General features: G+C 45.1%; 3 protein-coding genes across 7 annotated transcripts; 2 read left to right on the top strand and 1 right to left on the bottom strand.

Annotated features, from left to right (window-relative positions):
- Positions 1–96: 96 nt before the first annotated feature.
- LOC117967757 (copper chaperone for superoxide dismutase-like) lies at positions 97–7,841 on the top strand. Its single transcript, XM_059016033.1, has 7 exons — positions 97–243; positions 2,678–2,750; positions 3,374–3,511; positions 4,448–4,625; positions 5,267–5,327; positions 5,896–5,973; positions 6,974–7,841. Exons 1-7 carry the CDS (start codon positions 214–216, stop codon positions 7,166–7,168), a joined length of 753 nt encoding a protein of 250 aa, XP_058872016.1. The 5' UTR covers positions 97–213; the 3' UTR covers positions 7,169–7,841.
- Positions 7,842–8,555: 714 nt separating this feature from the next.
- On the bottom strand, positions 8,556–11,230 carry LOC131722810 (major centromere autoantigen B-like). Its single transcript, XM_059016032.1, has 2 exons — positions 11,041–11,230; positions 8,556–10,670 (listed from the first exon to the last, which is right to left on the bottom strand). The coding sequence occupies exon 2, from the start codon at positions 10,354–10,356 to the stop codon at positions 9,526–9,528; it is 831 nt and encodes a 276-aa protein (XP_058872015.1). The 5' UTR covers positions 10,357–10,670; positions 11,041–11,230; the 3' UTR covers positions 8,556–9,525.
- A 68-nt stretch (positions 11,231–11,298) lies between these two features.
- LOC117398570 (RNA-binding protein 4-like) lies at positions 11,299–19,281 on the top strand. 5 transcript variants are annotated; one of them, XM_034915029.2, is made up of 5 exons: positions 11,376–11,722; positions 11,878–11,991; positions 13,250–13,685; positions 15,021–15,882; positions 16,346–19,281. In XM_034915029.2, the coding sequence occupies exons 3-5, from the start codon at positions 13,268–13,270 to the stop codon at positions 16,515–16,517; spliced, it is 1,452 nt and encodes a 483-aa protein (XP_034770920.2). In that variant the 5' UTR covers positions 11,376–11,722; positions 11,878–11,991; positions 13,250–13,267; the 3' UTR covers positions 16,518–19,281. The 5 variants fall into 5 exon arrangements, with proteins under 5 accessions (XP_034770917.2, XP_034770920.2, XP_034770918.2 ...); XM_034915027.2 differs by having other exon boundaries at positions 11,878–12,008; XM_034915026.2 differs by lacking the exons at positions 11,376–11,722; positions 11,878–11,991 and adding an exon at positions 11,299–11,369.
- The last annotated feature ends 2,455 nt before the right edge of the window (positions 19,282–21,736 follow it).

The following is a 21,736-nucleotide window of genomic DNA, read 5'->3' as shown; positions in this document are numbered from 1 at the left end:
CGTTACACGTCCCTTACACTGTGTACCAGCCAGCACATGCAGTCTACACAGTCCCTTACACATTCTGATAATTAAATATTGTTAAACACTTTGCATCTTTCGGGTGGCATACACTATTTGACCTTACTAAGATGTCTGGCGACGGGGAACTTCCTGTGAGGGCAGGAAGTATTTCAGTACTGCACAGACGCACAACGCAGCGAGCATGCAGAAATGGCCGAGAACGGAAGATGCAGTACAAAGGTTTATCACAATTTAATATCTCTAAATAACAGATAGATCAGCTCTGTCATGAATATTGCGTACAGCTTGCACGTCCTTTGCTTGACTTTATTGCTGTAGTTTAAGTAACGCTCGGCAGTACCTAGCAATGGTACTGTCACTGCATTCAGATACGCGCATGTTTAAAAACTCGAAATACGGAGAACGAGTTCATTGAAGACAGTTATTTAAAACAAACAAAAAAAACATTTTGAATACAATTTTTATGCCGAGATAAACGACCACCTTACATCAGTACGAGCCTCCGATAGTAAACAGTTATTGTAATAATATTATTATGCTAAATGTCATCACAGTACGACTACATACACCGAGGAAAAGTAACTATTAAATTAATTATAAATGAGAGTGACACACAACGTTATAGTAATTGTTAAATAATGTAATACAAATATACCAGTACACGTTACAAGTACTATAAAGTTAGCTACAGCAGCACTATTCCCCTTACCTCGAATAAAAACAAGTGAAGTGGCTGACGCCACCGTGTTCAGTTTAACAGGCTGTGCATTTAGGAGCACTAAGTACAAAGTTAGTGGTTGTGAATTTAGTTATCATGAAAGATGAGGGATGGAAAACACACATTACAGCAAAAAAACCCCACATGAACACTAGTCTTGGATTACCTAGGCTAGTGTTAACAGGGGCTGTGAAACCTTAGGCATGTGTTTTAAGAAATGACAGATTACACGTTTATTAAAAATATTTTTTTTTTGCTGTAAATATGTCCATTGTGTAACAGCTGCATCTTCCTCTTTTACAGAACCTTGCACACATACCACTGTACAGACACTGCATACAGTCCTGTGCACATGTATCAGAACACCCCATTGCTTCTGTATCAGAACACCCCATTGCTTCTGTATTAGAGCACCCCATTGCTTTTGTATCAGAACACCCCATTGCTTCTGTATTAGAGCACCCCATTGCTTCTGTATTAGAGCACCCCATTGCTTATGTATTAGAACACCCCATTGCTTCTGTATCAGAACACCCCGTTGCTTCTGTATCAGAACACCCCGTTGCTTCTGTATCGGAACACCCCGTTGCTTCTGTATCAGAACACCCCGTTGCTTCTGTATCAGAACACCCCGTTGCTTCTGTATCAGACACACCCCGTTGCTTCTGTATTAGAGCACCCCGTTGCTTCTGTATTAGAGCACCCCATTGCTTCTGTATTAGAACACCCCATTGCTTCTGTATCAAAACACCCCGTTGCTTCTGTATTAGAACACCCCATTGCTTCTGTATCAGAACACCCCGTTGCTTCTGTATCAGAACACCCCATTGCTTCTGTGGTATTGATTTGTTGCGCAGATGAAGTCAAACCACTGGAACTGAAAATCTTGAGAAAATTTAGAAATAGGCAAATTAGTGATTATGTCTAATTTAATTGATGACTTTAATAAGCCACACATGCAATTCATTTCAAATAGTAAGAGAAAAGAAACACAGAGCCACACATGGTAAAATGCAGGAGACTTTTTAGAAGTTGTTTAAGATGCCTAATTAAAGCACAAAGCAGTCTGACATTTTTACACATGAATGCTTATTGCTTCTATATCACTGATTACTGAGCGGAAATTGAAATTCACACCCAGAGGTTTTCATGCAGGCAGGTATGTAAAGGAGATCAATGACAAAGCGTGGGGTGTTCTAATACATGTGCACACTGCTGTGTATATGACCTATGCATTTTGACAGTGGTTTAGGAGCTCCACGGCCCAGCCCTGGTTTTGAATGTGTTGGTATTTATAGGCGTGGGAGCCGTGATTGTGGTTCTCTCAGCTGCTGTGTCTCTGAGTCCCTGTTCTGTGTGATTGTGGTTCTCTCAGCTGCTGTGTCTCTGAGTCCCTGTTCTGTGTGATTGTGGTTCTCTCAGCTGCTGTGTCTCTGAGTCCCTGTTCTGCATGCTTGTGGTTCTCTCAGCTGCTGTGTCTCTGAGTCCCTGTTCTGCGTGCTTGTGGTTCTCTCAGCTGCTGTGTCTCTGAGTCCCTGTTCTGCATGCTTGTGGTTCTCTCAGCTGCTGTGTCTCTGAGTCCCTGTTCTGTATGATTGTGGTTCTCTCAGCTGTTGTGTCTCTGAGTCCCTGTTCTGCGTGCTTGTGGTTCTCTCAGCTGCTGCGTCTCTGAGTCCCTGTTCTGTGTGATTGTGTTTCTCTCAGCTACTGTGTCTCTGAGTCCCTGTTCTCCGTGATTGTGGTTCTCTCAGCTGCTGTGTCTCTGAGTACCTGTTCTGCTTGATTGTGGTTCTCTCAGCTGCTGTGTCTCTGAGTCCCTGTTTTGTGTGATTGTGGTTCTCTCAGCTGCTATGTCTCTGAGTCCCTGTTCTGTGTGATTGTGGTTCTCTCAGCTGCTGTGTCTCTGAGTCCCTGTTCTGCTCTCACTCCTGACAGCTGGAGTTCGCTGTTCAGATGACGTGTGGCAGCTGCAGCAGCGCTGTGAGGAACGCCCTGCAGGGGGCGCCAGGTAAGACCCTCCCAGGGATGCTGCAGTATTTCACTGCTAACTGAGCTCTAAAATCCATGTCCTTGCCTCTCATTATCTGAGACGGCATCAGAACCTGAGGTCAATTACCACTGTAACTGCGCACTCTGTAATTTGAAATTCCAGTGTAATTATACAGCTGTGGTCAAACGTTTTGAATCACCTACAATTTTAGGATTGAGACGTAATTAAAAAATAAAACTATATGAACAAAATTGAGATCTTTTATTTAACATCATGTAATCAAAGAAACTCCAAAATGATATCGCAAAGAAAGTCTACCGGAAGCCATAACAGCAGTACAGTATTTCGTGTTAGATTTAGAAATGTCACATTTTTTCAATGTGTCAGCTCTTTTCATTAAGTATATGGAAAACTGCACAGCGGGTTTGTAATTCACTATGTTAACGTAACGTTATTCAGCAGGTTTCATTCGACTTTATGAAGCAAAGGTAGTTCATTCTATAGGGTGATGCAAAACTTTTGGCCAGAGCTGCAGACTTCAAACTTTCTTCCTTCATAAAATGAAAGAGTAGCAAAGCCCCAGCTGGAATGGCGTTTGTTGCTGTGTTTGTCCAGTGAGTCGTGTTGGTGGGCTGTTGCAGGTGTCCAGTCTGTGGAGATTGACCTGCAGAGAGAGGAAGTGCTGGTGGACACCACGCTGACATCACAGGAAGTGCAGGACCTGATTGAGAAGACGGGGCGGAGGGCGGTGCTAAAGGGAGTGGGATCGGCCGCACAGAGTGAGTACAGCACCCCCTACTGGTGAGCCCAAGCAGACACCTGCAGGGCCGGCCTTTGTCCTCCAGACAGCCGCTCTCGAGTTCCTCAGTGTAAGGAGGCGATTGGCTCTGATATTGTGAACGCCAGGACCCACTCTCTCAAACTGTGAACACCCAGACCCACTCTCTCACGCTGTGAACAGCCAGACCCACTCTCTCACACTGTGAACACCCAGACCCACTCTCTCACACTGTGAACACCCCGACCCACTCTCTCACGCTGTGAACACCCGGACCCACTCTCTTACACTGTGAACACCAGGACCCAATCTCTTACACTGTGAACACCCAGACCCACTCTCTTACACTGTGAACACCCAGACCCACTCTCTCACACTGTGAACACCCAGACCCACTCTCTCACACTGTGAACACCCCGACCCACTCTCTCAAACTGTGAACACCCAGACCCACTCTCTCACGCTGTGAACAGCCAGACCCACTCTCTCACACTGTGAACACCCAGACCCACTCTCTCACACTGTGAACACCCCGACCCACTCTCTCACGCTGTGAACACCCGGACCCACTCTCTTACACTGTGAACACCAGGACCCAATCTCTTACACTGTGAACACCAGGACCCAATCTCTTACACTGTGAACACCCAGACCCACTCTCTTACACTGTGAACACCCGGACCCACTCTCTTAGTTTTGTGTCACTTTAAAATTGCACAGTGAGCTCAGTGAGGATGAAGAGTTGAGTATTAGTTTGCAATCATGTTTAGTATTGATCGCTGTTGTGTTATAGATTTAATGAAAGGCATTTTTTTCTGGTTTAATCAAGACCTTTTTTTTAATTCCATCTCCTCTCCCCTTTCTCCTCCATCTCCCTCCTCCTTTCTTCCACTTCTCCCTCCCCTCTTTCTCTATTCCTCCCCCTCTCCCCTGGTAGAGGACCTGGGTGCTGCAGTGGCGATGCTCTCTGGCTCCAACCTGGTTCAGGGGGTGGTTCGGTTCCTCCAGGTCTCCGAGGATCGCTGCCTGATCGAGGGCACTGTGGACGGGCTGGAACCTGGTCCCCACGGGCTCCACGTGCACGAGTTCGGTGACCTCACAGACGACTGCCTCAGGTACTGAACCAGGACTCACTGGGGTTACACACATCTGTACAGGACTGACTGAGGTTATACACACCTGTACAGGGACTCACTGGGGTTATACACACCTGTACTGGACTCACTTGGGTTATACACACCTGTACAGGGACTCACTGGGGTTATACACACCTGTACAGGGCTCACTGAGGTTATACACACCTGTACTGGACTCACTGGGGTTATACACACCTGTACAGGGACTCACTGGGGTTATACACACCTGTACTGGACTCACTGGGGTTATACACACCTGTACATGGACTCACTGGTGTTATACACACCTGTACAGGGACTCACTGGGGTTATACACACCTGTACATGGACTCACTGGTGTTATACACACCTGTACAGGGACTCACTGGGGTTATACACACCTGTACTGGACTCACTGGGGTTATACACACCTGTACAGGGCTCACTGGGGTTATACACACCTGTACAGGGACTCACTGGGGTTATACACACCTGTACAGGGACTCAATGGGGTTATACACACCTGTACTAGGACTCACTGGGGTTATTCACACCTGTACTGGGACTCACTGGGGTTATACACACCTGTACAGGGACTCACTGGGGTTATACACACTGACTGCTGTTTGTTCTTGTTTCAGCTGCGGAGGGCACTTCAACCCCTTTGGGAAACCCCATGGCGCCCCCCAGGAGTCGGACAGGGTACTGCACTCCCTCCTCACCGCACAGTCATACTCACTGTACAAGAAATATTTATTTATACCTGAATCTATTCAGCCTAGAACAAAACATATTTAGGGGTGGTTTAATTTAAGTATTTAAATCCTAAAAGAAGTTAGCAAAGTTAACCCTAACCAATTATTTAAGTACAGAAACATATGAACACAAGAAAGTTCACAAACGAGAGGAGGCCATTCGGCCCATCTTGCTCGTTTGGTTGTTAGTAGCTTATTGATCCCAGAATCTCATCAAGCAGCTTCTTGAAGGATCCCAGTGCGTCAATATCAACAACATTACTGGGGAGTTGGACCAGAGGTGACACAAATGGGGAAATTAAGTGGACTTAGGACAGAGGGAAGGAGACGCTTCTTCACACAGAGAGTGGCGATAAGCCGAATGGCCTCCACTTGCTCGTAAAATTTCTTCAGCTTTGTTTAGCCTTGATTTAGCAGTCCTTTCAATGTTAAACAGCAGATTCACAACGAAAGGGACCTGCGTGTTGCGTATGAGGAACATTAAAAGTACACGTGTGTGTGTTTGTGTGTTGCAGCATGTTGGAGATCTAGGAAACATCCTGGCGGGACCCGAGGGCAGAGCGGTCTTCAGACTGGAGGACCAGCAGCTCAAGGTGAAGCTGTGCTGCTCCAGCCATGTCAAGACAGTTCCATTGAGAACGGTCATTTCTGTTGTTCTTGCCAGTAGAGCTGATCAAAAACGATTATTCGAACCTCAACCAATAGTTCCAGTGTAGAACAGAAACTAGGATTAGGGAACACAGTTAAGTGGAGACAGATTTAGGACAGGGAGCGCTGTACTGTATAAGTGAAGTTGTTCTGGCGTGAGGATAGTGGGGAGATCGGTTCGAGCAGCTCTGAATGCCAGCGTGTTGTCCCCTCAGGTCTGGGATGTGATTGGTCGCTCGCTGGTTCACTAAATCAGTGAACTGTGAAGGACATGGTTGGAGATTTTAACAGCTTTTTTTAACCCCTAAAGGTACACAAGGAATTGAGCGCAGTTTCTTCTTAAAATCCTTACGAGGAGGAAACTGACAATTTCGATGACCAGATCCAGCCTGTTAGTAAATTCGAAACCCTGTTTCGTGCACCTCATTGCAAAAATAAGAAAGTTAGCATTATATTTATTTGTGGGACACACGTGTACCTTCAGGTATATAGTGGAAAACTGTCCCCGAGGGGGACTTATATTGCTCGAAGACAAAGGCTGTCCCTAGAAGGACACTACATCAACAAGAGGGGGAGGTAGCTTACCACAAAACCCGAAATACCCGGTCCATACACGTTTTACTAAACCCTGAAAGAGAGGTTTCTGGACAGCAGTGTAGAACTCTCTCAGAGGGTGGTTCTGTATCTCCATAGCTTCTAAATCTTTTTTGGATTGGAGAGATTGCTGAAGAATGGTGTCTTGTGTTTTTAGTCTTTCTGTTCTGAATTTTGTTGAAGCTGAGGAAACCACGCTTCCGGCCGTACTGAGCACGTCAGACCAGGTCAGAGTGGATGCTATGAGTATAGACCCTTGTACAGGACTTTGTGGGCTGCAGTGCAAGCTCTCATCTGTCACTGCTGGTGTCCTCACGAATCTCAAGTCTCTGCGTCTCTCCCTCTCTGCAGGCTGGCCTGTGGGATCATCGCTCGCGCCGCTGGACTCTTCCAGAACCCCAAACAGATCTGCAGCTGCGACGGGGTCACCCTCTGGGAGGAGAGAGACCGCCCCCTGGCCGGCCCAGGACGCAGAGCACCCAATCAGCACGCGGCACACCTCTGAAGCTGCCCTGCCCCTTTAGAACTCTGGCGGACCTGCTCTGATCTCAAGCACTTAAACTAAAATCAAAAAAGAGATCAATTAAAATCAGGGGTCGCTCCAATCATGCAAGTAACTTAATAACTCCCACTTTTTTTAAATGAAGAAAAACACGTTTTGAAGTTCATGGGGTTCAGTTTTTTGTATGAGGTGTTAACAGGTTCTTGCACTGGCAAGGCATGCAATGCTACTAGGAGATAATATTGAACTGTGAAGGACATGGGTGGAGATTTTAACAGCTTTTTTTAACCCCTAAAGGTAGACAAGGAATTGAGCGCAGTTTCTTCTTAAAATCCTTTTGAGAGTGACTCACGAGGAGGAAACTGACAATCATGCAAGTAACTTAATAAAATATATATAGGGTGCCTGGGGGAGGAATAGGGAGAAGTGATTTGAAAAGCAGGCCTATTATAAAACAAACTGAAGTGAATTACCCATTTTGATGTCCATCGCTGTTCATTGGTGTATGTGTGTGCTTGTGTGTCATTACAATCTCGGCTAAGTATATTTTTTGGGGCTACGAATCAGGGATCAGTTACCAAAAGTCAAGCGTCCAGACTGTGTGTGACTACCAGAACCTTTCATTTGTTATTCTTTCAACAGCAACGCACTGAGATGTTGCATTCCACCGTTTTGATTATTTTGTAATAAGAATTAAAAGCGATTGCATTCCAAACAGATCTGTGGTTTATTTAATGAATCGCATGTGGTCCGAAGGTTTCTCCCAATCACCTGGTATGTAACACAGCACCATTCCCAAAGTATATGGGGAAAACTACAAAGCGGTGTGTAATTCAATATGTTAACGTAACATTATTCAGCAGGTTTCATTCGACTTTTATAAAGCCAGATGAGTTAATTTTATAGGCTGATGCAAAGCTTTTGGCCAGAGCTGTTTGTACAACCAGGTTTAATAATGATATTGGCTCTTTAACACTTGTATGATCAGAGGTTTAAAAGGTGCAAAGAAACATTTAAAACATGATATCTGGTACTAAAGAAAGTTCTCAGTTTCTATGCCTTATTCTCAGGAAGTCTGTTATACCTGCACTTCCTGGGTTGTTCCACCTCAGCAGTGTCTATAAGGTCAAAGCATGTTACTGATTTAAAGCATGCCAGTCAACAGGGACAAGAGCAATACTGTCTGGTTATTTTTTTAAAACCTATTGTAGTACCATCTATCATGTTTTAAAATAACAATCCCATGTGTTTCTTTCAAAATTGGGACTTTTATGAGTAGAGACCTATACTATGGGAAAATTGCACAATATGTTCAATTTCTGGAATTATTGTGTCAGCTAAAATCATTTTAAAAGGTGCAGAATGACTTGAGTGGAACGGGTGACTGCTTTGAGAACTAGCAGCATGACACAGAGTTATTTAGAAGCCCTCTCAAAAGAAAAAAAAAAAGTTTATTCACAGACGGTTTTACACAGCAGAAATCATTACTAGTGGAACATCACACACACAACTGGAGGAATAGCATTCCCTGTGAGTGACACATACCGCACCATGTGACGTTAGGACACAGCATTCGTTCATATCTTTGCAAAACTGTTTAATTTCTTACCAACTGTTTATTTACAGTAGCCTTTTTTTCTTAAAATGCATATGTATTTTATTTTCAGAGAGGCTTAGTGGTTAGAGCTCAGGGACTAGGGAGGAGGCAGTGTGGCCTTGTGGTTAAAGATCAGGAACTGGGTGGTAGGCAGGCTGTGAGCGTGGCCTAATGATTATAGCTCAGGGACTGGGAGGGAGGTAGGCAGTGTGGCCTAGTTGTTAGATCTGAGGGGCTGGGAGGAAGGTTGATGAAGTTAACGAAATGGAGGGAAGCAATAAAAAAGTCCTGTGTTCAAGTAAATGTATTTCATGCATTTTAAGTATGTTTTAAATAATTAACTGACAGACCGGGGATACTGAGTTCAAACATCATATAAAGGGAAGAGACACATTTATAACTATATGACTTTTGAATTGGGTTGGATATCCGTGATCCAGAAACATGTTTTTTTTTTTTTTTAACCCCCGTTACATTGTTATAAAATGATATTCAATTAATCCAAACAAACTTAAAACAAATAACCCTGCCTCATGCATTTTAAATGATATTACTTCCCTGCTACAATGTCCTCAAATGATCCATTTCAAACTGCAAGATAAACTGAATATTGCAGGGCTGCTCACATGTTTGAACATTCACGATTGAGTCCGAAATTACAAACGCCCCCTGAGCCAATGAAAATGCTCGAATACCCTTGTGCAGCCAATCAGTCAATAGGAGGGTCTTTGCAGAGAGTAAACACTACGATAAAAAGGCAACCGAACCATGATCCTTTATTCAATTCTCTACTTGGGCATTGGCTCAGTCTTCAGTTTTCTCCTCCTTCACCGCCAGCCCAAGCACCTGAGCCTGCAAGCTGTGGAAGTTCTCATAATCCCCCGTCCCTTTGGACTCCAGGAACCTGTGCAGCACAGCCAAGCAGCATCGAGCCTGCGTTGAAGTGGGGGGCTCCGGGTCCACCAATATCTTCTCCAGGTACCCCTCAAGGGTACCGTCCCCCGAAGCAGGAGGGGCTGGGCAGAGCTCACCGGCCCCCTGGCAGGGTTCTCCATAAGCCCCATCCTCAGCTTGCTCCTCTTTCACCCCTCCGTCTCCGCTGGCCACCTGCGCTGTCTGGTTGAGATCAGCCGTTGGGGTGAAGCAAGGAGACTGTGCCGGCCAGCCCTGCTCCTGCTCCTGCTCCTCTTTCCCCACCGCCCGTCCGCACCTCCCTCCTCTCCCGCACCGAATGTTGTTGCGCTTCTTCCAGCGAGAGATCCAGCCGTCGGTGGCCACGAAGTCCTTCTTGCCCATCTCCGCGGCCAGCGCCTCGGCTTTCTGCATGATGGAGGAGACGGAGAGGTGATGCTGGGCGGGCCGGGCCTCGTGGAACCAGCGCAGCAGCGCCCCCTCCACCTCCGCGTCCTTCCCCGCCCGCCGCCGTCTGCGCTCGGGGTTCTGGTTGGCGGCCCAGTCCCGCAGGATGGCCTCGCGGCTCTTCAGCATCTGGCAGAGGCTCGGCTGGGACAGCCCGAAACGCTTGGCCAGCTCTCTCTGCCCCATCCTGGGCAAGGTGCCGGCGTCGATGGCTGCCAGGATGCGGACTTTCTCCCTGAGGGAGAGAGAGGTCCTTTTCTTAACCGAGGAGCCCATTGTTATTAGGACCAGTCTCGTGAACGGGATTTTCTCAAAAGGAGGATCAGGCAGATGTTGCTGCTGGTACAACTTTTACTGGGGTAGCTGGTTTCGCTGCACGCAAATGAAATGTTAAAATAGTGTTTTAACAAAAGGTCCTTGAGCAGGTCCACTCATAGGAAGATACCCACGGCTTTCTACTTTATCCGAATGGAAGGCTTTCCACTCACAATCAAGTGTGACTTTTCGCGTGCAGATTTGTACAGGGAAATCGTCTTAAAATTGCACAACAGCACTTACAAAGATGTGCATTCCTCATCGGTGCATTCTGGCTGCAGGCACAAAAAAAAGTTTCTTAGTTATTTAGCGTGTATCTATTACTATTATTATTTTAATACTTGCATCTGTGAGAGCAAAGTTTTTGCAAGGCTGCTTCGTCTCCAGTATGCATGTTATTTATCGCTAGTGTAGTAACCAGTTCTGCAAGATTCTCTACTGTACCGGCTGTACAGCTAGGCTAATAATCCAAACACGTTAGTTTAATGTGCCCACATCCTCGCGTCATTAAGCTGGCTTCTTCTTAAAATTGAAAGTATATAATTTTAAATCACGGTGCTGTAATTTTCTGTTCTGTTGCAGCAGTCGCTAGTCACACCTCACAGCTTTCATAGTTTAATTATCGAACGGTGCTTTGCAACTTACCGGTATGCATTCGCTTCGGTTCTTTCCGATATCAGTTTAATAAAAAAAACTACTGTCATGAAAACAAGCACGTTTTGTTTATATCATATTCGGCTTTCAGAAAATGTTTTTTTTTTACGCTGTTCACATAACCGGAAACCAGACCTGCGCTTGGGGGAAGGCGTGGTTAGTCGGGTCAACACCGCGAGACTTAAAAAAAATACTCGCTTTCTATTCGTTCCTCTGTCACCCAACTCGCCTTCCGATTGGTCTAGAATGCCATCCATCTAAAAAAAAAAAAAAAGTGAACTAAGCGGGCGGGCCATTTTGGATTACGGGAAAGTTTAAAGGTAAGATGGGGTTGGTGGCGCATATATTTTCATAATGTATCGGGTTGTGACGGTCACCTAACCTTATTTACTTGGAAACCAAGTACAGAAATTATACAAGTCACTGTTCTGTTTTGTTTTAAAGCTGTTTCCCGAACCGCGTGCGGTACAGTATATTTTTTATGCCTGAATTATAGTTGGAATACTGTAACAAGGAGACAGCTGCTTTAAACGTTTTAAAAAGTTGTATTAAATGTTGCTTACGTTTTTTTTTTTTTAAACACGCATAAATAAAACGTCTTCTTATTCGCTGTGGTCACTCTGGTGCAGGAATCTCGACACGTGGGACAGTTTCACGTTTCTCTTTGGACAAGGTACGGAACAGACAGTACCCGCCGGCCACTCGCACAGTATCTAAATTTTGATATGGGTAAATTTGAGTGTGTAGTTTATTTAAAAGGTAGGATACAAGCCTGCTGTCTAATATGCATTATTAATATACTGCTAGTGGCGTGTGCTCTGTCCACAGCGGCTGCAGACTGCAGTCACTCGCAGCTTCCTCTCTGCGTGTGACCCTGTGCACGGTATTGACCGCTCCTCTGCCTTCATTCATATTCATGTGATCACAACCGGCATCAGAAAAGTAACGCCTCTCTTAAAGTAAATGCCATGCCTCCTTAAAATGTGGTTGTTATTAGTGTAAATTATAATTGCAATACCGCAGCATTGTTTTCTGAAATTTTTATTTGTTTCTTAGCAGGCGCCCTTATCCAGGGCGACTTGCAATATATCGCATTATTTTTTACATACAATTCCCCATTTATACAGTTGGGTTTTTACTGGAGCAATCTAGGTAAAGTACCTTGCTCAAGGGTACAGCAGCAGTGTCCCTCACTAGGGATTGAACCCACAACCCTCCGGTCAAGATTCCAGAGCCCTAACCACTACTCCACACTGCTGCCCTAGAATGCTATTTTTGTACAATTAGTTACAATTTATGCTGCAGTTAATTACAGTTACACTAAAAAGTAACGTTAACAACTCCCCACATTAAGATGTGTATTTATTCTAAATAGACCAGCAATAATCACAGGTACAAGTACAGACGCATGCTACAGTATATCACTTGTTTTTTTTGCAAACAAATGGGGATCACGGAAAGTGTTTGAAAATACAAGAATAACAATCCAATGTCATTTGTATTTGAATTTTAAAACATATATGTGGTACTACACTAGGTTAAAGAAATCTCTGTTTGCAAGCCATGTTTTCAGTCAGAGTGGGAGAAACTGACCCCGCCCCTTCAATGGCTTCTTTCCTGTCATAAACCAACCAGCTGCCCTCAAGTCAGTCACATGCTTTGACCCTGAAGCCACTGCTCAGGTGAAATGACCCAGGAAGTGCAACCATAACTTGGGGCAGCAGTGTGGAGTAGTGGTTAGGGCTCTGGACTCTTGACCAGAGGGTCGTGGGTTCAATCCCAGGTGGGGGACACTGCTTCTGTACCCTTGAGCAAGGTACTTTACCTAGATTGCTCCAGTAAAAACCCAACTGTATAAATGGGTAATTGTATGTAAAAATAATGTGTAAACATGTGCTCCTTTAAAAAAAAAATGCACCTTTGCAGCTGATGAAAGTGCAAACCAAGGAATACTGAAGGAATAATTTTGTTTGCTACAGTTTCTTTAAGTGGAGACAGATTTGTAGGGTGTGGAATGGGTTACCTAGCCATGCTGTTGATGCTGAATCACTGGGATCCTTTAAGACCTGTCTTGACAAGGTTTTGAGATCAATCGGCCACAATACAAAGAAATAAGCCATTGACTGTGACGGGCCTCTTGATCGAACGTTTTTATATGGTCTTCTGTTCTTTTTGTGTAATGGACCTTTATTGTATTTAGAAAGGTGGAAGCTGAAGCATGGATGCGGGAATCACGAAAGCTGGGATGACATACGGAGCCTCCCTGACGCCCGCAGACCTGACGCCCACAGACACGGTCCCCACGGTGAAGATCTTCGTGGGGAACCTGTCTGCCGACACGTCCCAGGACGAGCTGGCTGCTGTCTTCGAGCCCTACGGCACGGTGATGAGCTGCAGCGTCCTGCGGCAGTTTGCGTTCGTGCACCTGGCGGGCCGGGAGGGGGCGGCGCGCGCCGTCCAGGAGCTGCACGGCCGCGAGTTCCGGGGACGCAACCTGGTGGTGGAGGAGTCTCGCGGCCGACCCCGCAACTCCACCAAGGTGTTCGTGGGGAACCTGGCGGCTCTCTGCAGCGCTCCCGACCTGCAGGAGCTCTTCCAGACCTTCGGAAAAGTGCTGGAGTGCGACAAGGTCAAAGGTGAGGGGGCTCACGACCTTGGGTCTTGTTCGTTAGGGTTGTGCACTTTTAAAACTTGGTTACTAGTGTAGCTGGGCTAAAAGAAACTATGCATTCAATGGGAAATGTTTTTCTTTCTCAGAGTGTCTTTGACTTCTGTATTGGGGGGGAGGGGGTAAGTCTTTAAAGTGATTGTAGTGTGTTATTAGAACACCCCATTGCTTCTGTATCAGAACACCCCATTGCTTCTGTATCAGAACACCCCATTGCTTCTGTATCACAACACCCCATTGCTTATGTATCAGAACACCCCATTGCTTCTGTATCAGAACACCCCATTGCTTCTGTATTAGAACACCCCATTGCTTCTGTATTAGAACACCCCATTGCTTCTGTATCAGAACACCCCATTGCTTCTGTATCAGAGCACCCCATTGCTTCTGTATCAGAGCACCCCATTGCTTCTGTATCAGAGCACCCCATTGCTTCTGTATCAGAACACCCCATTGCTTCTGTATCAGAACACCCCATTGCTTCTGTATCAGAACACCCCATTGCTTCTGTATCAGAACACCCCATTGCTTCTGTATCAGAACACCCCATTGCTTCTGTATCAGAACACCCCATTGCTTCTGTAGTTGTGATTTGTTGTGCAGATGAAATCAAACCACTGGAACTGGAAATCGTGGAAAATTGTCAAAATAGGCAAATTAGTAATTGTCTAATTTAATAGATGACTTTAATAGGCAATTCATTTATAAGAGAAAAGGAACACAGAGCCACAAATGATAAAATGCAGGAGACTTTTTAAAAGTTGTTTTAAGATAAAAGCTAGTTAAAGCACCAAACGGTCTAACATTTTCACACAAGTGTTTCTATATCGCTGATTACTGACCGGAAATTAGGTGTATAAAAGACACATCTTGAGGTTTTCTAATACATTTCCACAGTACTGTAATTCCATCAATCTTACACATTTTGCACTTCCATGAGCTACAACTGTGCAAAGAAACATATATTATAGCACACGTGTATCTTCATTTTAAAACATGATGTCAGCGAAGGGCTGGGCGACAATTTCACTGTCCAAGCAAGTGCAACACTTACTGAAAGAATGGCTTGCAATGGCTTGAGATTTCTTGAAGTAAGTGCAGTACCAGATATCATTTTTTAAAATGAAAAAGTTTACGATAAATGTATAACGTGCTCCTTTCAAAACTGAACATTTTTGTGCAAAGAATGAAGGTTCGCAACCTGTGAGAGGTAAAGAACCACTTGGATGACTGCAGAACATGCACAGCATTCCCTGTCCCTAACACAGCAACGCTCCTCTGTAACCCTTCCCCTGTGCTGCAGGCTATGCCTTCGTCCACATGGAGAGTGAAGAGGCTGCCCTGCAAGCCATCGAAGCCCTGCACGGGACCCGCTACAAAGGAAGACCCCTGTCCGTCGAGCTCTCCAAGGTTCAGCCCAGCAAGCGCCCGTCCACGGGCAAAATCCCTTGCGTCAGCTGCGGCAAGCCGGGGCACTACGCCGGAGACTGCCCCCTCTCCCAGCTCCAGCTCCAGCTCCAGACCCAGCCCCAGACAGTGCTGGAGCATTACCAGAACCAAGCCGAGGCTATGGCAGCCGGCGTGCCCTTACCTCCCCAGTACCAGGTCCGACACGCCCTGCCCAGCTCCCTCTACACCGCCTACCCCACTTCCATGTACGGCCCTGCCTACGGGGCTGACGGCACTCTGCTTTACCGGACTGTGCCTGACCACGTGTACGGCCCCCTGGCTAACGCGGCCGCCTTCAACGCCATGGCCAACCAGCTCTACGCCACGGTAGATAATCAGGGGTACGCCGCCACTGTCAGCACCCCAGTTTATAGCGGCACAGCGGGGGGAGCCAGCAGTCCTGCATACAGTGCCTCAGTGACAGAACCTGCCTATAGTTACGGGGCAGTTGGCAGCGCAGTCCCTGTGGCGGATCCCTCCGCCCAGGCAGTGTTTGAGGCAACCCAGGCGCAGTTTTACGCCCAGCAGCAGGAGAAGCCAGGCTCCCCAGCGGCTGCCATTGCTGCTGCCGCCGCTGCTGCCGCTGCCGCCACCTACTACGGGACTCAGGAGCGGGGAGCAGAGAGGGGCTTCCAGTACCAGAGGAAACGAGCCCTTCTGCCCACCCCCGCCTCCGCAGAGGAGGAGCTCATCAGCTACCAGAAGAAACTCGCCAGGTAAGCCCAGCAGGGAACTGGAGTGATGTAGAAGCAGGGGGGTTTGAAATCTGTATGCAGGAGGCGTGTTTCCCAGGTGTTTACACTCTGCTATATAAAGCTGTCAGGATGACTAAATCCCCCATTTGTCTGGAGAATGTAATAAGAAATCGGCCATTCTGGCCTTTGTAAGAATCTCCGTTTTGTTCCTGCCACGCGGTGTTCCGTGGCGTAATGGGTAGTGCAGGTTCATTGAGCGTTAATGCATTTTCAACTTGTACTGCTCTTTATTTTAAATGTGCACACCGAGGGAGAGGGGAGGAGAGAGACGGAGAAAGCAGCCCTCTTTATGATGAGTCTTCTTTCTCTGTTTCCCTGGTGAGGGGGTTCCCGCAGTATTGACTTGGTTCTCTGTGTGTGTGTGTGTGTGTGTGTGTGTGTGTGTGTGCGCGTGTTTTGCTTCTCCTTTCCTCTCCCTCTCCAGGTTTTTTACTGATTACCACATTCCTCCTGCTGCTGTTCCTCACGCTGCTTACTCCTCTCTCCGACGCCCGGTGGCTCCCAGGCCGTATGAAGACCCCTCCGCCCGCCGCTGTCCCCCCGATTTCCGCCGACACTCGCCGGAGAACCGCGACCCCCCTGCGGGGGGGTTGTGACGTGATGTGGTGCTGATGCGGTGACGATGTGTTGTGCTTTCCAGGGGCGTCGATGGTAACACAGAGCTGTACACATTCACTTTCTGTACACCCCAGTCCTGCGTGTGTTACACAGAACTACCTTGTCGACATGTGTTGCTAATATAAAGGTGCCGGCTGCTTCTAACCTGCTCTGACAAATCGATCTGACTTTTTATCACAGGAGTAATGCAATCAGTCATGCTGTCCCATCTACACTACCCAAGTAGCACACAGGTTAAACTGTGTCTGTCAGTCTTGAAATTATTACAGATTGCTAAGAAAGCAAGGGTTGACAGTTTCCCTTAACTAGTTCAGGGAATGTTTAGCAGCTTAAAATGCCGTCGCTTTTGCAAGAAATATCGGCATAGGGCAGGGTACTTCTGAGAAACAGGACTGAGTGCAGAGAAAGTGAATCGGGCCAGTGATGTGAGAGTGTTCTACAGATAAAACCTGTCCTGGAAAAAGCAGAGGAAACAGCAATAAATAGCACAAAACAGAGAAGAACAAACACACACACTGTACCGCAGAGAATCTGAAACGTTTCATGCAACGCTTCTGTCTCGTTTCACAGACCCTGATTAGCACTAGGCTTGGACTACCTAAAGCTGACAGGAACACGGAGCCACTGTGTGGCTTGGAACTTGGTTTCAGGAGACCAGGTTTCAGGCCACTGCACGGCACTCCAGGGGAGACTTGGGGTTTGATGCAGCAAAGTTGTCTGGAACTAGGTCTCCCGGAACCAGGTTTCAAGCCACTGTTCCTGAAAAAGTGGCTTTGTGTTCGAGGTCTATGAAACCAGCCGTGCATGTTTTTATTGGTGCAAGATCACTGTTCATGCATTAAATACATTAAATACCCATCTTATTTTTTAGGGATACTTTATAAATAAACTAAAGTTATTTCTTTTAAGCACTGTAGATTTTTTTTTTTTGTCCTTTGGTGCAAAGAGAGGTTTTCCGAAGCTCTCTGGAATCATTGGTTTCCCCAACCCTAGTCTCACGTTAGTTTTATTGAATTTTGACTCTACTTGCGACCAAGGACAAATGTTTGCTATCAACATACTTAAATTTAAGAAGTCCCCTCCAAACCAAATTAGCAATATTGTGGAGTTTAATTCAGTGTTTTTTTTCTGTACATGATGTGAAATACCAGATCTAAATTATGTTCATATAGTTATTTTTGTACAAAAATGATGTCTCAATCCTAAAATTCTAGGTGATGCAAAACTGTTGGCCACAGCTGTACTTAAAAGATCATATAAGACCCAAGGTTAACTTGATCATTATCCCTCTGACGTTTTAACATAAGAAACAAATTTACGAAAGAAAGGGGCTGCCTGTCTAAGCTCATCGGCTTTCTAGTAGCTGACTGATCTCAATATTTTGTCAACGTTCAGCTTCAGTAACATGCCTAGGCAACCCCACCCACCCCCTCACCTCTCTGTGTGTGAACAAGTGTTTAGATAGATGCTGTTTAACTCATGTTTTGCCTGTACTTACACTCTATCTGAGATGGGGAGTGAGGGGAGCTCAGGGAAGAATAATCTGCAGTATCTTAGATAATAATAATTAACAATGAATATAATCATGCCTAAAGAAAATATGCTTTCATTGGATGCAATATTTTTAAACATGCACGTACGTCCTGTGGTGCAGAACACATATTTACAAGGTAACACTCAAGACTTCTTTACGAAAAACATGCAGAATTGTGCAAGTTTTATTTTAGTACAACTGGGTAGTAAGTTAATAGCTCGTGTGGCAGTGCTTCTGGGTAATTGCAGGACAATGCCAAATCCAATAAGGGTATTTTTCTTTCATTCCAGTCTCATGCCCTGATGCACAGCCAGTGCTGTGCTGGTTTGGTTTCCGCCCAGGGAGGGTTCGCAGTTTTGATTGGTCCACAGGTCACCGCCATGTCATTACTTCCAGGGGTGTAACGATGCGCTTCTGTCACGATATGTATACCCGATACACGGGCTGGTCCTGATGCAAAGATCAAATGATCATTTAAAGACCCACCTACTTTTGTTAGGTTAGGCAATATGTATTCATACCAACTTTAAAACGCACCTGTTATTGGTTCAGGAATCACATTGCGAGCTGTGCTGTGCTTTTGGTCTTGTGTCGCGATACAAACGATACCTACCTCTGTTACGATGGGTTCATATCATGGAAGGAGAGTATTGCGATTCATCGATACACAGTGAATCATTCCACCCCTAATTGCTTTGCACTTGTCTGTGATCCGGCAGCAGCTGTCTTGTACAGATTCAATCCACAATGAGACTTGTCTGTTGGTCAGAACGACCCATGCAATAAAAAGCACATTTGTTTTAAAGCTGCTTTTAGTGCACAGCTGTTCATGGGGTCAAAGGCGCTGTAAATGTTTGTCGTTGTTGTATTATTTCATCTGACATTGCTCGCCGGCTTACGGACTGGACATTCACTGAACTCTGAGTGCATCACCCTCCGTGCATCACGCTTGCCTACCTGGGTTTGTTGTGGACCTGCGTTCTCTGAGACTGGGCTGGACGGTCCGTCTGCGAAGCTAACCAGGGATTTCTGAACTGTCTTAGCCTCCGTGGGGAATTTTGTTTTTTGTGTTTATTGAATTGTGTGCACCTGTTAGTTAAAAGGAGAGGAAGAGGAGGCTTTTCTTGTGCAGATTGTTGCAAGCACATCACCTTCTTGAGATTTTGTTTTTTGTTCATAATAAAGACTATGCTGATCAGTATTATAAATAGGGCTTGAATTATTATTATTATTATTATTATTATTATTATTATTATTATTATTATTATTATTATTTGTGTCTGGGAGTGATGAGTGGTTATGCATGGTTCTTTCGTGTTTATTTATTCATAACGATAATGTCGGTACTAAAGGAAATTGAAGTGTAGGGTTTCTTTCAAGACTGCACATTTATATAGGGGAGTGCATGACAGGTAAAATTAGATTATTTTGTTAGCTACAATTACTTTAACTAAACGCAAGAGCACGCTGCCTCTTCTGGAATTAATACGAGGGTTTCAGTTGTACGTGGAAATGTATGACTGCAAAAGAAGGTCGCGTCATGTTTTCTGTGACCTGTATTGTAGTGTTCAGTAACTTCAGTGAAATGGAGATGGAAAATTCAAGCCCTATCTATCATAGTGGTTGACCAGGCGCAGGTTCCGTCGCCGCTGTTTTTGGGGTCCAGATGGTCGTTGAATACAGATCCCCCCCCACCCCCACCGCCGCCTTGACCGGACCGCCGCAAATGAGCCGCCGTCGCTGCCTCTCAACAGGACAATGTAACACAGGTTGTTTCAGGCAGCTAGTCACAGGTGACCAATTCAGTGCAGCACAACTAAAGCAGACTTTATTCGAGAATGCCACCTGCAAAATGTTGCTTGAAAGCTGCTTTGTGTTGCATTGGACCTTGTGTGTGTGTTTCAATACTTCATTTCCTATTCAAGAACATGCATGTGTTCACTCCAGAGCCCCTTCGGATGAAGAGCTTGTTGCATCAGTCTCCTTTGCTGCATGCTGTGAAATCCCTGAATATGAACTGACAGGCAGTTGTGCTGCCCACAGTGCCAGGTGCCCAGGCTCTGCCTGCCTGCCTCACAGATTCCTCCCCTTTCCTTCATACATCTCAATCTCAAGGTCAGTGAAAAGAATCTTTACTCCCTCAAATGATGGAATATTCAAATATTTTGACTAAAGCTGCAATTTTCTTTTTACACTTTTTTTTTCTCTTTATACTCCCCCCCCCCCCCCTCCCCCCCCCCCCAAAATGAAATAGTTTTCAGTAATCTGAGTAAAGGATAAATGATTCGTTTCAAGAAGATAGCTGGCGCATTGCCCTCTAGTAAGTTTTATTTATTTTTGCCATAAATTGAAATGCCACTATATTGAAAATGAGTTTTCAATATTTCAGAAGACAGTTTTTCATAAATACTCATCTTTTGTTAAAATAAGTTTACTGTTTGTTTATTTATATTATAGCTGAAGTGGGTACCTTTTCCCAGCTACAGTAAATTAGTTTCTCTTTCAGATTTGATATAAAAAAATGTTGTTAGTCATTTGAATAGGCTATCACCATAGACCACAGCACCACACAGTGGCTGAATGTTGTAACCTCTGCGAGGATCATTAACAGCAAGATCTTTCAAATATGGGTTTTCTGTACATCCTCAGAATTCCATTCAATTTCAACGCTGCAGATCTGTTTACTATAGGAGAACAGCAAAGATACAGGAGTGAGTGAGGATACCACTGACCCCTAGACTAACCTCGTGTACGCCTGTGTCTCGCTCCGTGCCACTTTATATATTATTTTTAGGATGAGACACTAAAGCTATGGAAACAATGTAAGTCTCTAGGCTACAAAGCCACTTTGTGCTTGAAAATAAATCGGTTTTACACAGCAGTAAAATTTTAAAGCATTTTAAAAAAAGGTAATATTTATATTTCAAAGCCAGAAAAAAATAGTTTATTTTCCTAATACAGTGATTTAATACATTATTCTGCCCTGCGTGAAATCAAATGGAACAGCTTAGTGCAAAAGTATTTGTAAAGTTTAAGAAAGAAAGAAAGGAAAGCATCTACTAGCGTTTTTGTCTCGGTTAATTTCCACGGATTCTTAATTTCTGCAACACTGTCGGAGCTTCGAGGAAACTGGAGGGTGACAAGCGAAGAAAAATGTCCAGGACAGTGACGCTGTAATACAACGTCTGGCCGCCAGAGGGGTGTTCAGTAATGTCAAAATCCAAGCAGGATTGAAACTATGCAAAGCAACCGTGCTGCACAGATCGGGAATCGCTCTAATGAGAGCTTACCTGTGCTTTTATTGTGTTCCCCATCCGATTTCCTAATGCAAGAGAGTATTTTACACACACTGGGAAGCTCTCTGTCTTTCCTAATGCAAGAGAGTATTTTACACACACTGGGAAGCTCTCTGTCTTTCCTAATGCAAGAGAGTATTTTACACACACTGGGAAGCTCTCTGTCTGTGAAGCAACCCAATTGCTTTATTGCTCAGACACTAATTGGATAAAAAAAAAAAAGTTTAATTATTTTGAGTGAACCAAACACTGATATATAGGACACTTGCTCACACAACCTATAAAACAAGTTGAGGACTGAAGAGAAGTGTTGCATTTGTCAAATGAATCAGATAATTAGACCCACTGAGTAACTGAGAGCTCGTCC

This window comes from Acipenser ruthenus, chromosome 51 (genome assembly GCF_902713425.1).
Source record: "Acipenser ruthenus chromosome 51, fAciRut3.2 maternal haplotype, whole genome shotgun sequence".
Classification (NCBI taxonomy): Eukaryota; Metazoa; Chordata; class Actinopteri; order Acipenseriformes; family Acipenseridae; genus Acipenser; species Acipenser ruthenus.
The sequence above is the reverse complement of the archived record's forward strand: the minus strand, read 5'-3'. Positions and strand labels throughout refer to the sequence as shown.